Source organism: Plectrocnemia conspersa, unplaced genomic scaffold (assembly GCF_051122295.1).
Source record: "Plectrocnemia conspersa isolate PC_06_02 unplaced genomic scaffold, ASM5112229v1 ptg000011l, whole genome shotgun sequence".
Lineage (NCBI taxonomy): Eukaryota > Metazoa > Arthropoda > Insecta > Trichoptera > Polycentropodidae > Plectrocnemia > Plectrocnemia conspersa.
In genome coordinates, this window is record NW_028277175.1 from 29922391 (window position 1) to 29935867 (window position 13477).

At 36.5% G+C, this 13477-nt stretch overlaps 1 protein-coding gene across 1 annotated transcript in view; it reads right to left on the reverse strand.

The window, feature by feature from the left end:
- The window catches only part of Invadolysin (leishmanolysin-like peptidase, invadolysin), a 31792-nt gene that overhangs the window by 1829 nt on the left and 16486 nt on the right, over positions 1-13477 (reverse strand). Inside the window, exons 2-14 of the mRNA XM_088198107.1 lie at positions 6229-6335; positions 6135-6165; positions 5984-6066; positions 3260-3371; positions 2872-3065; positions 2670-2807; positions 2534-2599; positions 2351-2474; positions 2182-2283; positions 734-921; positions 383-515; positions 166-325; positions 5-99 (exon numbers count right to left, since the gene is read on the reverse strand). Of these exons, the coding sequence (XP_088054233.1) occupies positions 5-99; positions 166-325; positions 383-515; positions 734-921; positions 2182-2283; positions 2351-2474; positions 2534-2599; positions 2670-2807; positions 2872-3065; positions 3260-3371; positions 5984-6066; positions 6135-6165; positions 6229-6335 (1533 nt within the window). The remainder of the gene's footprint in view (positions 1-4; positions 100-165; positions 326-382; positions 516-733; positions 922-2181; positions 2284-2350; positions 2475-2533; positions 2600-2669; positions 2808-2871; positions 3066-3259; positions 3372-5983; positions 6067-6134; positions 6166-6228; positions 6336-13477) is intronic.

Below are 13477 nucleotides of genomic sequence, written 5' to 3' on the forward strand. Positions count from 1 at the left end.
TTACCTGTCGACACGATCTCTGCTCCCACATTTGATTGGTGTGATCGAAACATTTCGACTTCTCTCCGTACGTTTCCAATGCGAAATTTTTATCAACCTCTGAAATGACGATCGAACATTTATAAACAATAAAGACGAGACGTAAGATAGTAAAGAATGTATTACTCGGATTGTTGTCGCGGAAAGAACAACGCGAACTTCTGACGGCGACGCTGCGGTACCGCCATGTGAACTCCTGGATGTACGGACAGTAATCGGCGAGACTCACGCTGCCGCCGTAGTTGCCCTCAGTGCCCGGCTCGGCGTCAGGTATCTCGTCGAAATGCTAAACGATACGAGATCGAGTCATATGAGAAAGACCGGACGAAAACGTCTGACAAACCTGATACTCGGGCGGAAGAGGATTGTTGTGAAAGATCAAATTGCAAAGCGCTACGCTGTCTCGTTGCTGAGAGCACTCGGTCTGCAGCGGATCCTTCTTCACCCTCAGACAGAACGGATGAGCTGACCTTCGGCTGTAAGTGAAAACGTGTATTTGAACAGATTCACGACGGAGGTCAATCGATTCGTAATAAGCGATAGATTCGCATGAGACGTGCAACATTACAATCGTACCTGTTTTCGTCGTCTAAGTCGTCGCTGCGGCCGCGTTAAGAGCGAGCGTAAAAGTTAATATCTAGTTTTGCACATACGTTATATACAGAATTTGTTAAAAGTTAATAAAATCACTCACTTAAGCGTGCTGTTGTTGATCCACTCCTTGCATGATTTCTTGGCAAACTCGCATCCGAGGCCTCTTCCCCAGGCTAAGGGTTGAGCGTTTGCGTAGTCGGCCCGGTACCAGCCCGTGTCCTCCATGAGGGCGAGCGTGATTCGAGAGAATACCGGATTTTGAGTGTGCGTTCCCGTCATGGCTTCATTCTTAAACAATAAAAATTTAAATTCAAAAAAAATTAAATATTTTGATATACATATGTATTTCGAAAGTTTTATGCAAAAAGATCACTCAACAGTGTTACATTGGGACTAAAAAATCTAATGATATAATCTTCATTCTTCCGATATTATGCAATTTATACGAATACAAATTAGTTTTTAACCTATTGAAAAATAATCTTTTACTTTTAAAAAAAAAGCAAATAAAAGGATAGCATTTAGATATTTAGATTTAACGCTTTCACCGCGTTTGACTGCTTCAGCCATCATGGCGAACGAGCAGATGGCAGATCAACTTTTGAGCCTTATATCACATTGTTTAATATATTTTAAGGTTGAAAATGATTTAAAAGTTAAAACCTTTATCTAACGACATCTCTTGAAATTTGTTTAAACACATTTGTAGATATATTAAAATTAAATATTTTTCAAAGAATTATTAGTGTTTCTAATTTTCGCCACCGTGGCGCTGCCATCGATTTATTATAGAATTGTATGGCAGAACGTTTTTTACAATTTACACCGAATGTTCGACACATATTCTAACTTTACTGCCAAAGGGTTAATAAGTCGGACACCTATATGAGTGTTTCTGGGCCTCGTCATCATCAGTTGCACATTTATTAATAAGTTTTTAAGCGTTTATTTTGATACTTTTGCCTAGGTTCAACGTTGGTGCAGAATGAACGCGGGTAAAATATCAATATTGTTAAATCAAATAAAAAAGTTTAATCGTAATGGATATATTTTGTTTTAAAAAATTAATTTTCTATAATATGATATCAATAAATAGTAAAGATACGAAAGTAAAGTAAACGAAAGATAAACCGGAACCAAAGAGAAAAAGACTAAGATTAACGAAAATGACAGTACTAGTTATGAAGAAAGTGATTGCGATCGTCGTCTGTGTTGTAGGTATCTATTTTCTAATCGAACGAAGCTCGGATAACTCACGGTGTCTGCGAGTGTTTTAAAAATATTTTACCGATATAACACAATATTCTCATTTTACCCTGCTGTCTGATAATTATTTTTTTAATATTTGTTAATACGATATTCTATTCGGGTTTGATCAAAATTAAAAAAAAAAACAATTTTATTCATGTTCAAAAATAAGGAAAATATTATATAATTAATCGACTTCCATCAACGTGTATAAATCGAATAAAAACTTTTCAATATGTTTTATAGATGAACTAGTTTATCTATAAGTTTAACACGATACAATAAAAGCAATAGTGGTACTTCTAAAACTCGTTTTTCCCAATGCGTCAGAGCCGTTCCTTCTCCTCCTTGATCTTCCAACTCCGCTCCTTCTAGCGAGTCGCAGTCGAAATGTCGGCGAACCTAAAATTCATTAATATTCGTAAAAAAAAGTTGTCGAATGCAATTTAAAAAATGTAAATGAACTGACTTCTGCGACGACTCTAGGCGTGACCATCATTTGCATGTTTCGATTCACGTAGCCGCCTCTGACGATCCATTTCGTTCTGGTGATGTTTCTCACCACTCTATCTGACCATTGGTGAATTTGAAGTCTGAAATGTGAACGAACGATAATATAGACGGAAGATAAAAATAATACGACGGAACTCACTCTTCATTCAGTGGCGGACTGCCCGTGTCCAGTCTTCGCTCCGTCAGAGGATTTCCCTCGTCATCTCTGAAAGAATCGAAATGATCGTATGAACGCGTGTATATTATAAAATTAATCGGAAAAGTCAGCGGCATACCTGTAAAACGCATAAAGAGACACGCTGAATCCCAGAGCGTGCAGCATTTCGTGCTGGACCGTAGATAGCATAGAACCCAAGTCCTGCGGCCTGATGGAAAGCTCGTTGGGGCAAAAGTTAGCGTGGCCCGCTATGGGTCTGAGGAGAGGCAAACGCGTCGGTGAGTCTCAGCGAACGAGTCGAGGTCGCGAATCTAACTCACCGGTCCAGGGCGCTCTCCTGCTGGCAATGAGCGGCGTAGGCCACCGTCAGGCCGCGCTTGCACCTCTCCGTGTCGACGGCGGACACGTAGAGCACGAAGTCGGCGTCAGCCGCCCCCGGCCCCGGGACGGATTCCCCGTCGCCGGTCTTCACTGCTCCACACGCCTGGCCTGTGGCGTTGCACACGTAGCACGGCTGTCGAAAGAAAACTCTTACAAGGCGACGGTCAAACGCGCAATCATATAAATCGAAGGCGAAGGATAAAAAACCGTTTGCATAATCTTTCTGCGACTTGCGTACATTTTATCCTATCGGCGGCCTCGAGAATGCTAATGCGAACGCGGCTGTTTAAAAAATGCAACAAAAACGATACTGCGAGTCGTCCTTACATTCAAGTGTTCTTCCGGCACGTGAACTTCCCCGCAAGTGGTCACGGGCCGACATGATCCGATGCAGTGGGTCCTACCGCCTTTCACGAAAACTTGTCTGCTTGAGCATTTTCTGAAATGGAATAAAAAAAATATTATTACTCTAATACAAATGGACTATTTTTTAAACAAAAAAGGCGCTGGAACTCACTTCTTGTCAAGCTTTTTACTAAAGATAATTATATTCAAATATCATTTAAAGCAGCTTTTTCTATGCCACAAAGTGCATAAAAAAAATAAATAAAATTAATCATGTTTTTTCTTCATTTAGACATGTCAAATCTAAAGTTAAACCAACAAATACAAATATACAACTGAAGAATAAACGTAAATTAAATTGTAAAAAAATATATATTTCTAAAGCTTTGTTCAATTCTCGTCTGACAAATCGTCTCGATTAATATTTTTAGTGTTGGTATCTATGGCCGAATGAAATCTGAAAAACCACAGATAAACGTATTTCGAAGGATCGAAAAGTGGCAAAGGTGGTTCAGCGAGTTTGATAAACAAAAGTTGGACAAGGCTCTTTCTTATTGGATTAATAATTAGATTCATTTGCAGAATGGAAATAAAATTCATAGCATACATATGTGTATCAAAATCAATATTTCATAGCATAAATCAAAAGCAAGAAATGGATATAAAATTCATCCATCTTTCTAAATGTTATAGGCCAATATTTCTGGTCAAATACGCGAGCCCAAAGTGCAAACTTTGTTTTCTATCTAGCATCCTTTTCTCAATTGATTCTTTCAACTTGGAACAAAATGTTTTCAAATCAATAGAAGGATCATTTTTTGAAAAAAAAAACGTGGTGTGAAATGTACAGCAGCAGTAACAGCAGCACATTTATAATATGGGGGGATGGGAAGGGGCATTTGCCCTCTCTTGAATTGGGCCAGAAAAGCGTATCGTTTAATGAAATACTATGAATTTTATTGAAATCAAAATATAAAACAAACAATTACTGACTAGCCAACTTTTGCCCCTCTTTCTCTGGAAAAAGTTGAAATGACGTTCCTGATTATAAACCAGAAATTCTCGGGTCATCCCTCGAATAAAATTTAAAAAATATAGACTCGAATCTATCCCGAAGATATTTTTAAAAATATGTCATTTCAGTGAAATAATTTATTTGTGTCTGTTATTCTTGTATATGTGTGTGCGAATATGAATTTGTATGCATACGTATATATGTATATATTTGTTTGAATTTTAAAATTGTAATAAATTTTATACTTTTGGCAATTTTGACGCAATAGGTTAACCTGTCACGATGGTCCTAATTTTAATAAATAAATAATCATTATTCATAATTGAGAATGAGATAGCAAGTTTGGGTTTACGTCTCTACATTAGTTTTAAAGCACACGATACGGATATACGTTCGATATACTTATCACTGCTTGCAACGAGAAGAGAGAACAACTGCAGACCGGCTAACGAACTTGGCCGATTTACTTATGCCTGCACTACACTCTCTGGAATTTGGCCAAGGTTCGCCAAGGACGGAGAATATAGTGGGTTACTTCGGTCGAGTTCGGTTCTGCCCGCTCTAAAATCTCTCGGAAGTTGTCCGAGGTTACCGAGAACGGGAAGTAAAGTGGGGGTAATTCAATTGACTTGGCCAGCTTCAAGCGCTTCCGAACATTGTCGGCAAACGGACCGAAGTCAAAGGTACGGAAGTCGGAGCTGCTCTTTCGAGCGCGAGCGGTGAGACACTTCTCCTTTCGCTCTCTCGCGTGTTAAGTGACGACAGTGAGAGAGATAATGATATGGTGTTTCGCAAACTGAGATAGAACGAATAGCTCGGTTCAATTTCAGTATGCGCGTAGGCGTCCTATGGTCAATACGCATGTCGAGCGCTGCATCGTGGTCACGTGGTCAAGTTATAATACCACATACTTATCGAAGACTTCAACAGACTCTTACTGACATCTTTGAATATTTTAGGGCACTAAAAGGGATTAATTATATTTTTGATAGTATATTTTTATAACAGAAATCGTTTTTATATTTTTTTTCATATAAAATTAAATAATTAAAAAATAATTAGTGGTACTTGATTTTGTTAAAAAAATCGTTTCGAATATCCTTATGTATTTTCCTAGATCGGTTTATATAAATGTCACACCATAACGAATTCTTATTTAGAATCGATGGCGACAAATTCTAGGATAGTCACAGATAATTTTTATGTCTTATGGGATTTTGCAAAAGCCGACAAAGATTTTGCGTAAATTGAATACTTACGACCGAAAAGTTTTCACTGATATTGTATTGGTGAGTGTCCACACAAACTATTATAATTATCAGTAGCGTAATTTTAATAATATGACAATTTTAAAATTGCGATTATTTGGCACATTTTGATCGCGCGCAAATATGCCAGCTGTACGTGACAGAAGCCGCCGTCCGGACGTCATTCACGGCCACCGTCCGGACGGCATATGAAATTTGCGGCAGTGTGGTCGCTTACTCGAAGTCGTAGGTCTCGGCCGACTTCAGTTGTAACATTAATGTTTGATCGAAATACGATACGAAGATACCGAAAATACGGAGAAAGATGACGCATTACTTCTTATAGTAGTGTAGGTTTTTAACAGATAAGATAATTTCGGAGATCGTCGAAGAAAATAACTAAAAAAAGAAATCTAGTTTATTATTCTCGCTAAGCGGACCTACCTGTTCAATCTGATGACGTCGCCGGTCTTCCTAACCATCAAAGTTTTCTCCCAAAAGTGCACGGACTGCGGTAGGATGGTGTTCTAAAACGATAGCGAGTGTAAATTTAGAGCGAGGCGTAAAATATGCATCGAGTCAGTCGTGCACTTACGTTTATGAGATCGAATTTATCAGTGTCTAGCCTGCAACGAGAAAGAGAAAAGGTGAGAGCGGACGTCGGACTGGTACACGCGCGCGAATCTCACCTGTACACGGAATGGTCGTAGTGGAGGACTATCCTCAGAGGTTGATCCAAGCTGCGCTTCCGCACCAGATGAGGCTCCTCCTTGTGCACCACGACGCCCTGCACCACCTGAACGAATAGAGAGCTAGGTCAGCGAAGAGATCTTAAATCGTCGTCGTCGCGTTAGGGCATCGGCGATTCCCGAAAGCATTTTGAAACGGTGGTGAAAGGCGAAACACAATAGATCGTCTAAAGAGCGGCCGCGAGCAGGTGATCGTGACGTTTTCAAGGATGAAAGGCCATCGTCGTTCACCGAGGGCGCGTACTGCAGTTAAAAGTGACCATAGATCGTAAATGTCGACACTCGAATCCGTTCGACGGACACGATTCGGTGGCTTTGCGATATCGCCACTTTTCACTCGAAAAGTGGCGATATTCGATTATGCGAAAGACAGAGTGTGCAAATGTCATTTGAAAACTGGCAAAAAACATTTGATCGATGACATTTCTCAACCTCTTTGTCTCTAGAGAACGCAGATATCAGGTTTTGCTTAGAGCGTGTCGTATATAATTATCGAACGTTTCCAGTTTTTGGGATTTTACTAATTATTATTATATAAAGACTGCGTCGTAATGCATTCGAATAGTTTATTATAAAAATACACAGTTTCACCGATTAATTACTATAAGGAGAATACCTGGCGATTATTTTTAATCGCATAATATAAAAGACGTTTATTTTTAACTCGTTTAAAGCTGAATTATGGCCTCTAGATTGTAATTATGATTTTTTTTGAAATAGGAAAAGTAAAAGCTTTATAGTGAAGATACAAAAAATAATCTATGGCATAGGCTCCCAAAGTAGGCACCGTGAGCTTTCGGAAAATCTGGGGGCCGTATAAATTATATTCCAAAGTAAGTAGGGCACTGAGGAGTAAGAGTGGGCAATAAGATTTCTTAAAAATAACACTTATTCACTTGACCGCACACATTCGTAACAGTAAAGAATAGAGACACACTTTATTATCGGTCGACATAGAGGTGGAATCCCCGCGAAGACTTCAGATTCTTCTTCTTGAATAAACAGAATAATCGAATATACTACTTCTTGACTAACCGCATCTTAACATCCATTTTAATACGCTATCGATTGCAATTGAAAATATATTTGCGTCGGAAAATATCCAGCAATTTAATCGAAGCTTACTCCAAAAATTTGAGGGATTAATCAGTTCACGAAAAATATAGTAGCATTTGGAAGTACAGGTATTTGCTAAGAAGCATTTTCTGCAATGGATCCTAAAAATAATAAATTAAATATATATTATCACGAGTTCCAAACCGGTGAGTCTTTTGAAAAGGGTAAAATCGTACTCGCGCCGACACGATTTTATTGCTTTTGACGTGAATTTTTGACTTCTGAGAAGTGATAATTGTTTTTTGCGCCCTCCAATTGACCAAAATTCGGTTTGAATATACTTTGACCAATAATTTCATATTAGAAGTACATAGTAAAATCGGTAAGAATAGCTATCATATTTTTAAAACATAGCTTTTTTTTCCTGAGAGTTGAGTTGAGTTGGACATGATGAAAGTTCTAATACTTCGGAAGTTTCATTAAGTCAAGTTAGGTTTGGTTGATTCGTGTAGGTTAGGTTTGGGTTTGAACAGTATGTACGTTTCGCAATTGTAAATTTTAGTTCCACATTCGCCGTCGAATTTTGACATGAATAAGTAGAACGCCGAATGAAATAATCATTGCAACAAAAGGTGACATCGCGACATATTAAGCACTTGATAAATATATTACATAATAATGATATGTGAAATATTAAATACTTGCGCACGTAGGTTCCCGTGGTGGAGGAAACAAATGTTTCAAAATTATTTAAACATTTTCCCGAGGTTGTTATGTATTCAATGAACAGTTTTCCAACATATGCAGGTGAGTCGATATGCTTGAGATTTATTAAATCGATTTAAAGAACTTTCGCGCAATTTATAACATTTTTTTTAGAATCTCTTTCGGCGGTTGTATCTTTAAAACCAGGCTAAAAAGTCCGCATATTTTACACTCGTATTTTTTGCGCAGAAGCTAATTTTTTTGTAATCAATGGGAATATTGATATTTTAAGCAAACTGTGTTGAAAAATGTTCATGCTTGTAGAATTCGAACATCTAATTGATCTACGTAGCATACCAAAAAAAATTTCGCTAACTTTCCAGTGTTTTTTTTTGCACATGCCGAATTTTTTAATTGTCGATAGGAAATTCGAAAATATTTTTATGCACTTATATTGACAAATATTTACACTTGTTGAATTCTAATATTTTATTGATCTACACAACATAGAAACACAGAAATATTAAAAAAAAACTGAATTTTTTAGGGTATATTTTTGCGGTTTACTTCGCGCAAATATTATACTAATTAGATAAAAAATTCTATATACTGTTTATTGAACTTTGTTGACAAATGTAGAATTCACAAACCGTATTGATCTATGTAGCATAGAAATGCAGAAATATCCATCCTAAACATGATGAAAACAGCAATGCGCCGTTTCATAAAAAATCAGTGAGAAATACACCAAGTTTTTTGAAATTATGTCAAGCGTTTTAAGAATTTTTTAGCCTTTTGCCATAATTAGGCGCGAGAGACTGATTGTGGTGAAACGTCTGACTTTTTTCGGACAGAATATTTAATTTATTTATTAAAATTAAGACCACCGTGACCTGGCAGGTTAACCGCCACGATAGCCAAAAGCATTAAATGTATAACAATTTAAAATATATATATATATATATATATATATATATATATATATATATATATATATATATATATATATATATATATATATATATATATATATATATATATGTATATATATATATATATATATATATATATACAGCTTTGGCCATTATAATGAGGTACCCCGTAAAATGGCGTGTAACTCTTTACAAGTGCATAGTTTGACCGAAATATTTTAGCACGTAGTTTTAACCGTAATTTTAAAAACTTACAAAGGAATTTATTGTTTTTTATGTGTGATTTCAAACTTTGTCGTTTTATTTTATTTAATAATTTATTTTGAATATTATATAAACATTTAAAAAATGACAAAAGAACGCGAAAAGAGCGAATATTATTTTATTGCATTCGCATATTAGTCCAGTCAAATAAGGCGAAATAAAGGCTAAATCTCGGAATGAAAGATAACAAGCTGAAATTTTGCACAGACCTTCGTTTTGATGTACTAAGGACAGGGTGAAAAGTCTCATAAAATATCGTGTCTGCTAATCTAGATATAAAAGGTCAAAGGTCACAAAATTTGTTTTTTTGCAAATATCTCGCGTTTTATGCGTCGCACGTCATTAGATGCTTAACAAAACATGTAAAGCATAAAATTTTCTACAAGTTTGGTTTTAATATTTGTTTTGTATCATTAACCGTTTTTGAGATACAGCTCGAAGAGTGGGAGGCGTACATCCGTTTATAGAATCCAGCGAGTATTTCTACCTGCTTAGCTTGGTATAAGCTTTGAAAAAGTAAACAATCGTGAAAAAAGTGGTCTCGGCAAGTCGTTTGAACCATAATTTTATTACTTTCTTCGTTGTATTATTAGGAATTAAGAATGAAATATTGCTCGACAGGAAATTTGTGCGAAAAAATTGAAAGAGTTGACAGATGTCCTTACGGAGTATGTACAAGATGATATGAAGATCATTTCCAAATTAAGAGAAAAATATTTAACTGATATTATAATTACAACGAAGATTGGATCATTCCCTATTTTTTCTTCTCGCGATGCTCAAGCTTAAATTTTATCCATAGCTTGGTATGAAAATAAAAAAGGCACTTCGGAAGAAGAACACTTGCGAGTAGTGGAAGCTGCTGCGGCGATTATTAGAGAAGATATTCGATCTTCTGTTGTTGAGACCAAGTCCTATCCGCCCCCGAGTAAAATATTAATGAAGAAATTCCGAAAACATTATTATATTTTCTGCAAGAAGTTATTATAAAGAACAGAAAAGGAAAGACGGGGCATTTTAAAACGAAATACACAGCTATAAGTCATGCTATAATGACTTCCATACGAAAACGGTCCTTTTCTTCGCAGTTATTAATAGGCCTATCTGTATTTCTTCATAGAAGAAATATAGATAAGCCAAACATCCAAAAATACTTTTGGATGTTTTGTCAAGTTTAGGTTTTTTCGCTTCATATAGTGATACTGTAAAATGTTAAATTTCAGCTGTTTATCACCCACAGCCTCGTAATCAACCATCAGAGTCAAGTGCCTTAGTACAGTATGCAGCGGATAATGCAGAAAAATATTTATACTCTTGATGGCTATAATACTGTTCATATAATGGGAATGATAAAAATAATAACTCCAAAATCTGAAGTTATATCCGATGACCGCATAAAGAAATTTACAACAAAACCAAGTGCAAAGGAGCTAGCAGCACTATCACATATACCCCTTCTAGTGTATGAAAATCATGTCGTACCCGGATTGAGCAAGAGATTCAAGTTCAAAATTTTAATGATGTAGAAGAACTAACCGAACAAATATTTAATGTAGTTGATTTGTTGTGGAAGTACGGAAAGTGGAAAAATATCTCACCGTTGTCAGGGTGGAATGGATTTATTGAACAACTTACAAAAAACAATGAGAACTTTGTAACTTCTCGGATTCTGTTTCTTACTTTTATTCATCATCCTGCGAGTAATATGGACACAATTTACACCACATTACAGTGCGCTATAAACACTGCCAAGAAACATTAACAAAGAACATGCTTAATAACTTTTGATCAGCCGTTGTACATAAAAGCACGTGAAATCGTAGCAGCTTCAGATGCTAACTCAGACTTGTCCAGAGTAGTTGTGAAACTAGGAGGCTTTCATATGCTTATGTCTTTTATTGTATGCATAGGGTATATAATGAATGGAAGCGGAATCAAGGAAGCTCTCAGTACAATTTATGCTTCGAATTCTGTCGACAAAATGTTGGATGGTCACGCTTTTGCAAGAAGTATCAGAGGCCACACGCTATTACTTTTTGCATTATCGATGATGATTTTTGAAGATATGGAGATTGAAAGTTATAATGCTATAGATGGGTTCATTCAGCAGATAACAATTTGAAATGTTTCCTATGAAACTGTGGAAGAATGTACAGGTAACTCTGGCTCCGTAGTTTACATAGCGTTATCCTATAAACGGATGCGCGCTTCCCACTCCCCGTGCTATATCTCGAAAACCATTAACCATACGAAGAAATAAATTATGACAAACTTGTAGAAAATTTTATTTTCTATAAGTTTTGTGAAACATCTAATGACATGAGACACAAAGGAGGCGAGATATTTGCAAAAAAACGATTTTTATGACCTTTGACCTTTAATATCTTGATTAGCAGACACGATATCTTATGAGACTTTTCACCCTATCTTTAGAACGCCAAAACAAAGGTCTGTGCAAAATTTCAGCTTGTTATCTTTCATTCCGAGGTTAAACCCTTATTTGACTGGACTATATTGCATATTATTGACTGACTATAAACACAGTACTTCTTTACGACACGCTGTTCAAAATACGTTGAAATGATTAAACGGATGTGGTTCTTACAAATTAAAGCCAAGAACTGAAAGAAAGCCAAAGACAACTGCACAGGAAGATCGAATGTTGGTTCGCTAATCCCTTAAAAATCAGCTAACTTAAATCGTTCTTACCGGAGGGTTTCGGATGTAAAATAGCTGAGATAGATAAATATAGTTTTACATAGGAGACATCAACAGTTGAAACCGAGCGCTCTTACTAGTTTTTACAATTCATCAATTATTAAAATCTTCGTTAACGAAAAATACAGTAATGATCTCGGCGAAGTTACGTATATAGTCACAAACTGCGTTAAAAACGCATATATTTATAGATTCAAAATTACGATATCGATCGATCAAATCTCACCTTTCTTTCGTCGAACATGTGTTACTTTATAAGTCGTCGAAAAAGAGGTTGCGCTAATATTGAACAGTTTTTTCGCGGTGTAGATCCGAATCGGATATAATATATGAAATAGGATGTTTTCGTCGGCTCGCTAAGGTTTATGGTAATGCGTTTAGAAACCCGAGAAGCGGAATAAATCAACATATCGGTCGATGAGACGTATTTTTCAATAAATTTTGGCGAAAAGTTTAGAAGAGTAGAATCCGAAACGCAGTAGGCGCGTAGGTCGTTTCGAGCAGTCGCGATTGTTACGACCGCGTATAACGTATGCGCATGTTCAGAAAAGGTATTAATAATAGAAACGGTATCGTATTCAAATTCGGCCCATAATTCACGAATCGAATACATAATCAGCGTAGACATTAGCATGTCTATATAGGGCGGGCGTGTCTCTCTGTAAACACTTCCAGACCTATTTTTTGCGATTAATGCGCGTTTTCTGGCGGCGGATTAGCATGCGATGACCTTATTTACCAGACGCGAAAAAGCTGCATCGTGACCGTTAATGGACAATTAACGATTTCTAAACTCGAACGCATCAAACGACGAATCGACGACGATTGCCAATTTATTTTTCCACTCACTCGACGTTATGAGTAACTTGTGAAATATCGCTCGTGTACAGAATTTAACGTTAGCTCGAAAGTCCGCCTAATTAGACGACGCAGTCCGTTTTTGTATTCGCGGTTCGTATTCGTCATTCGACGTGAGGACTGAAATTCGTGTAATGATCGTCGATTCGCTTCGAGTCACGGTTAAGTTTAACGAGTGTGTTGTTTTACTTGTTGTGCTTTTTACTCGCTAAATACTGTGAAAAGCGATAGAATGAACTATGGGAAGATAACTCGCAATGTATGCATTTGGCACACTATTTCAACGCGAATACCAAATTATACACGTACGTGAATTAATATCGATAGAACTTATAATTTAAAAGTCAAGTTATATATTTATTATTTTTATTTTATTGATTTATTTAGCTAATCTACCTAATTGTTAAACAGCAATGGTCCTAATTTGGACCCCTGTGGTACACAGAGATATTATTTTCTCTTTGGAATACGCAAAACTTTTTGCTTTCTTTTTTTAAATAATTATTAAACTATTTCACGTATACCCAGGCCTGCCGAGAGGGGGGGGGGAAGGGAAGGGGCAAGAATATATTTATAAAAAAAATAAAAACTGACCTCAAATAATGAATCTGAACTAAGCTACAGATGTATGTACCTATATACTGATGTATTTCAAG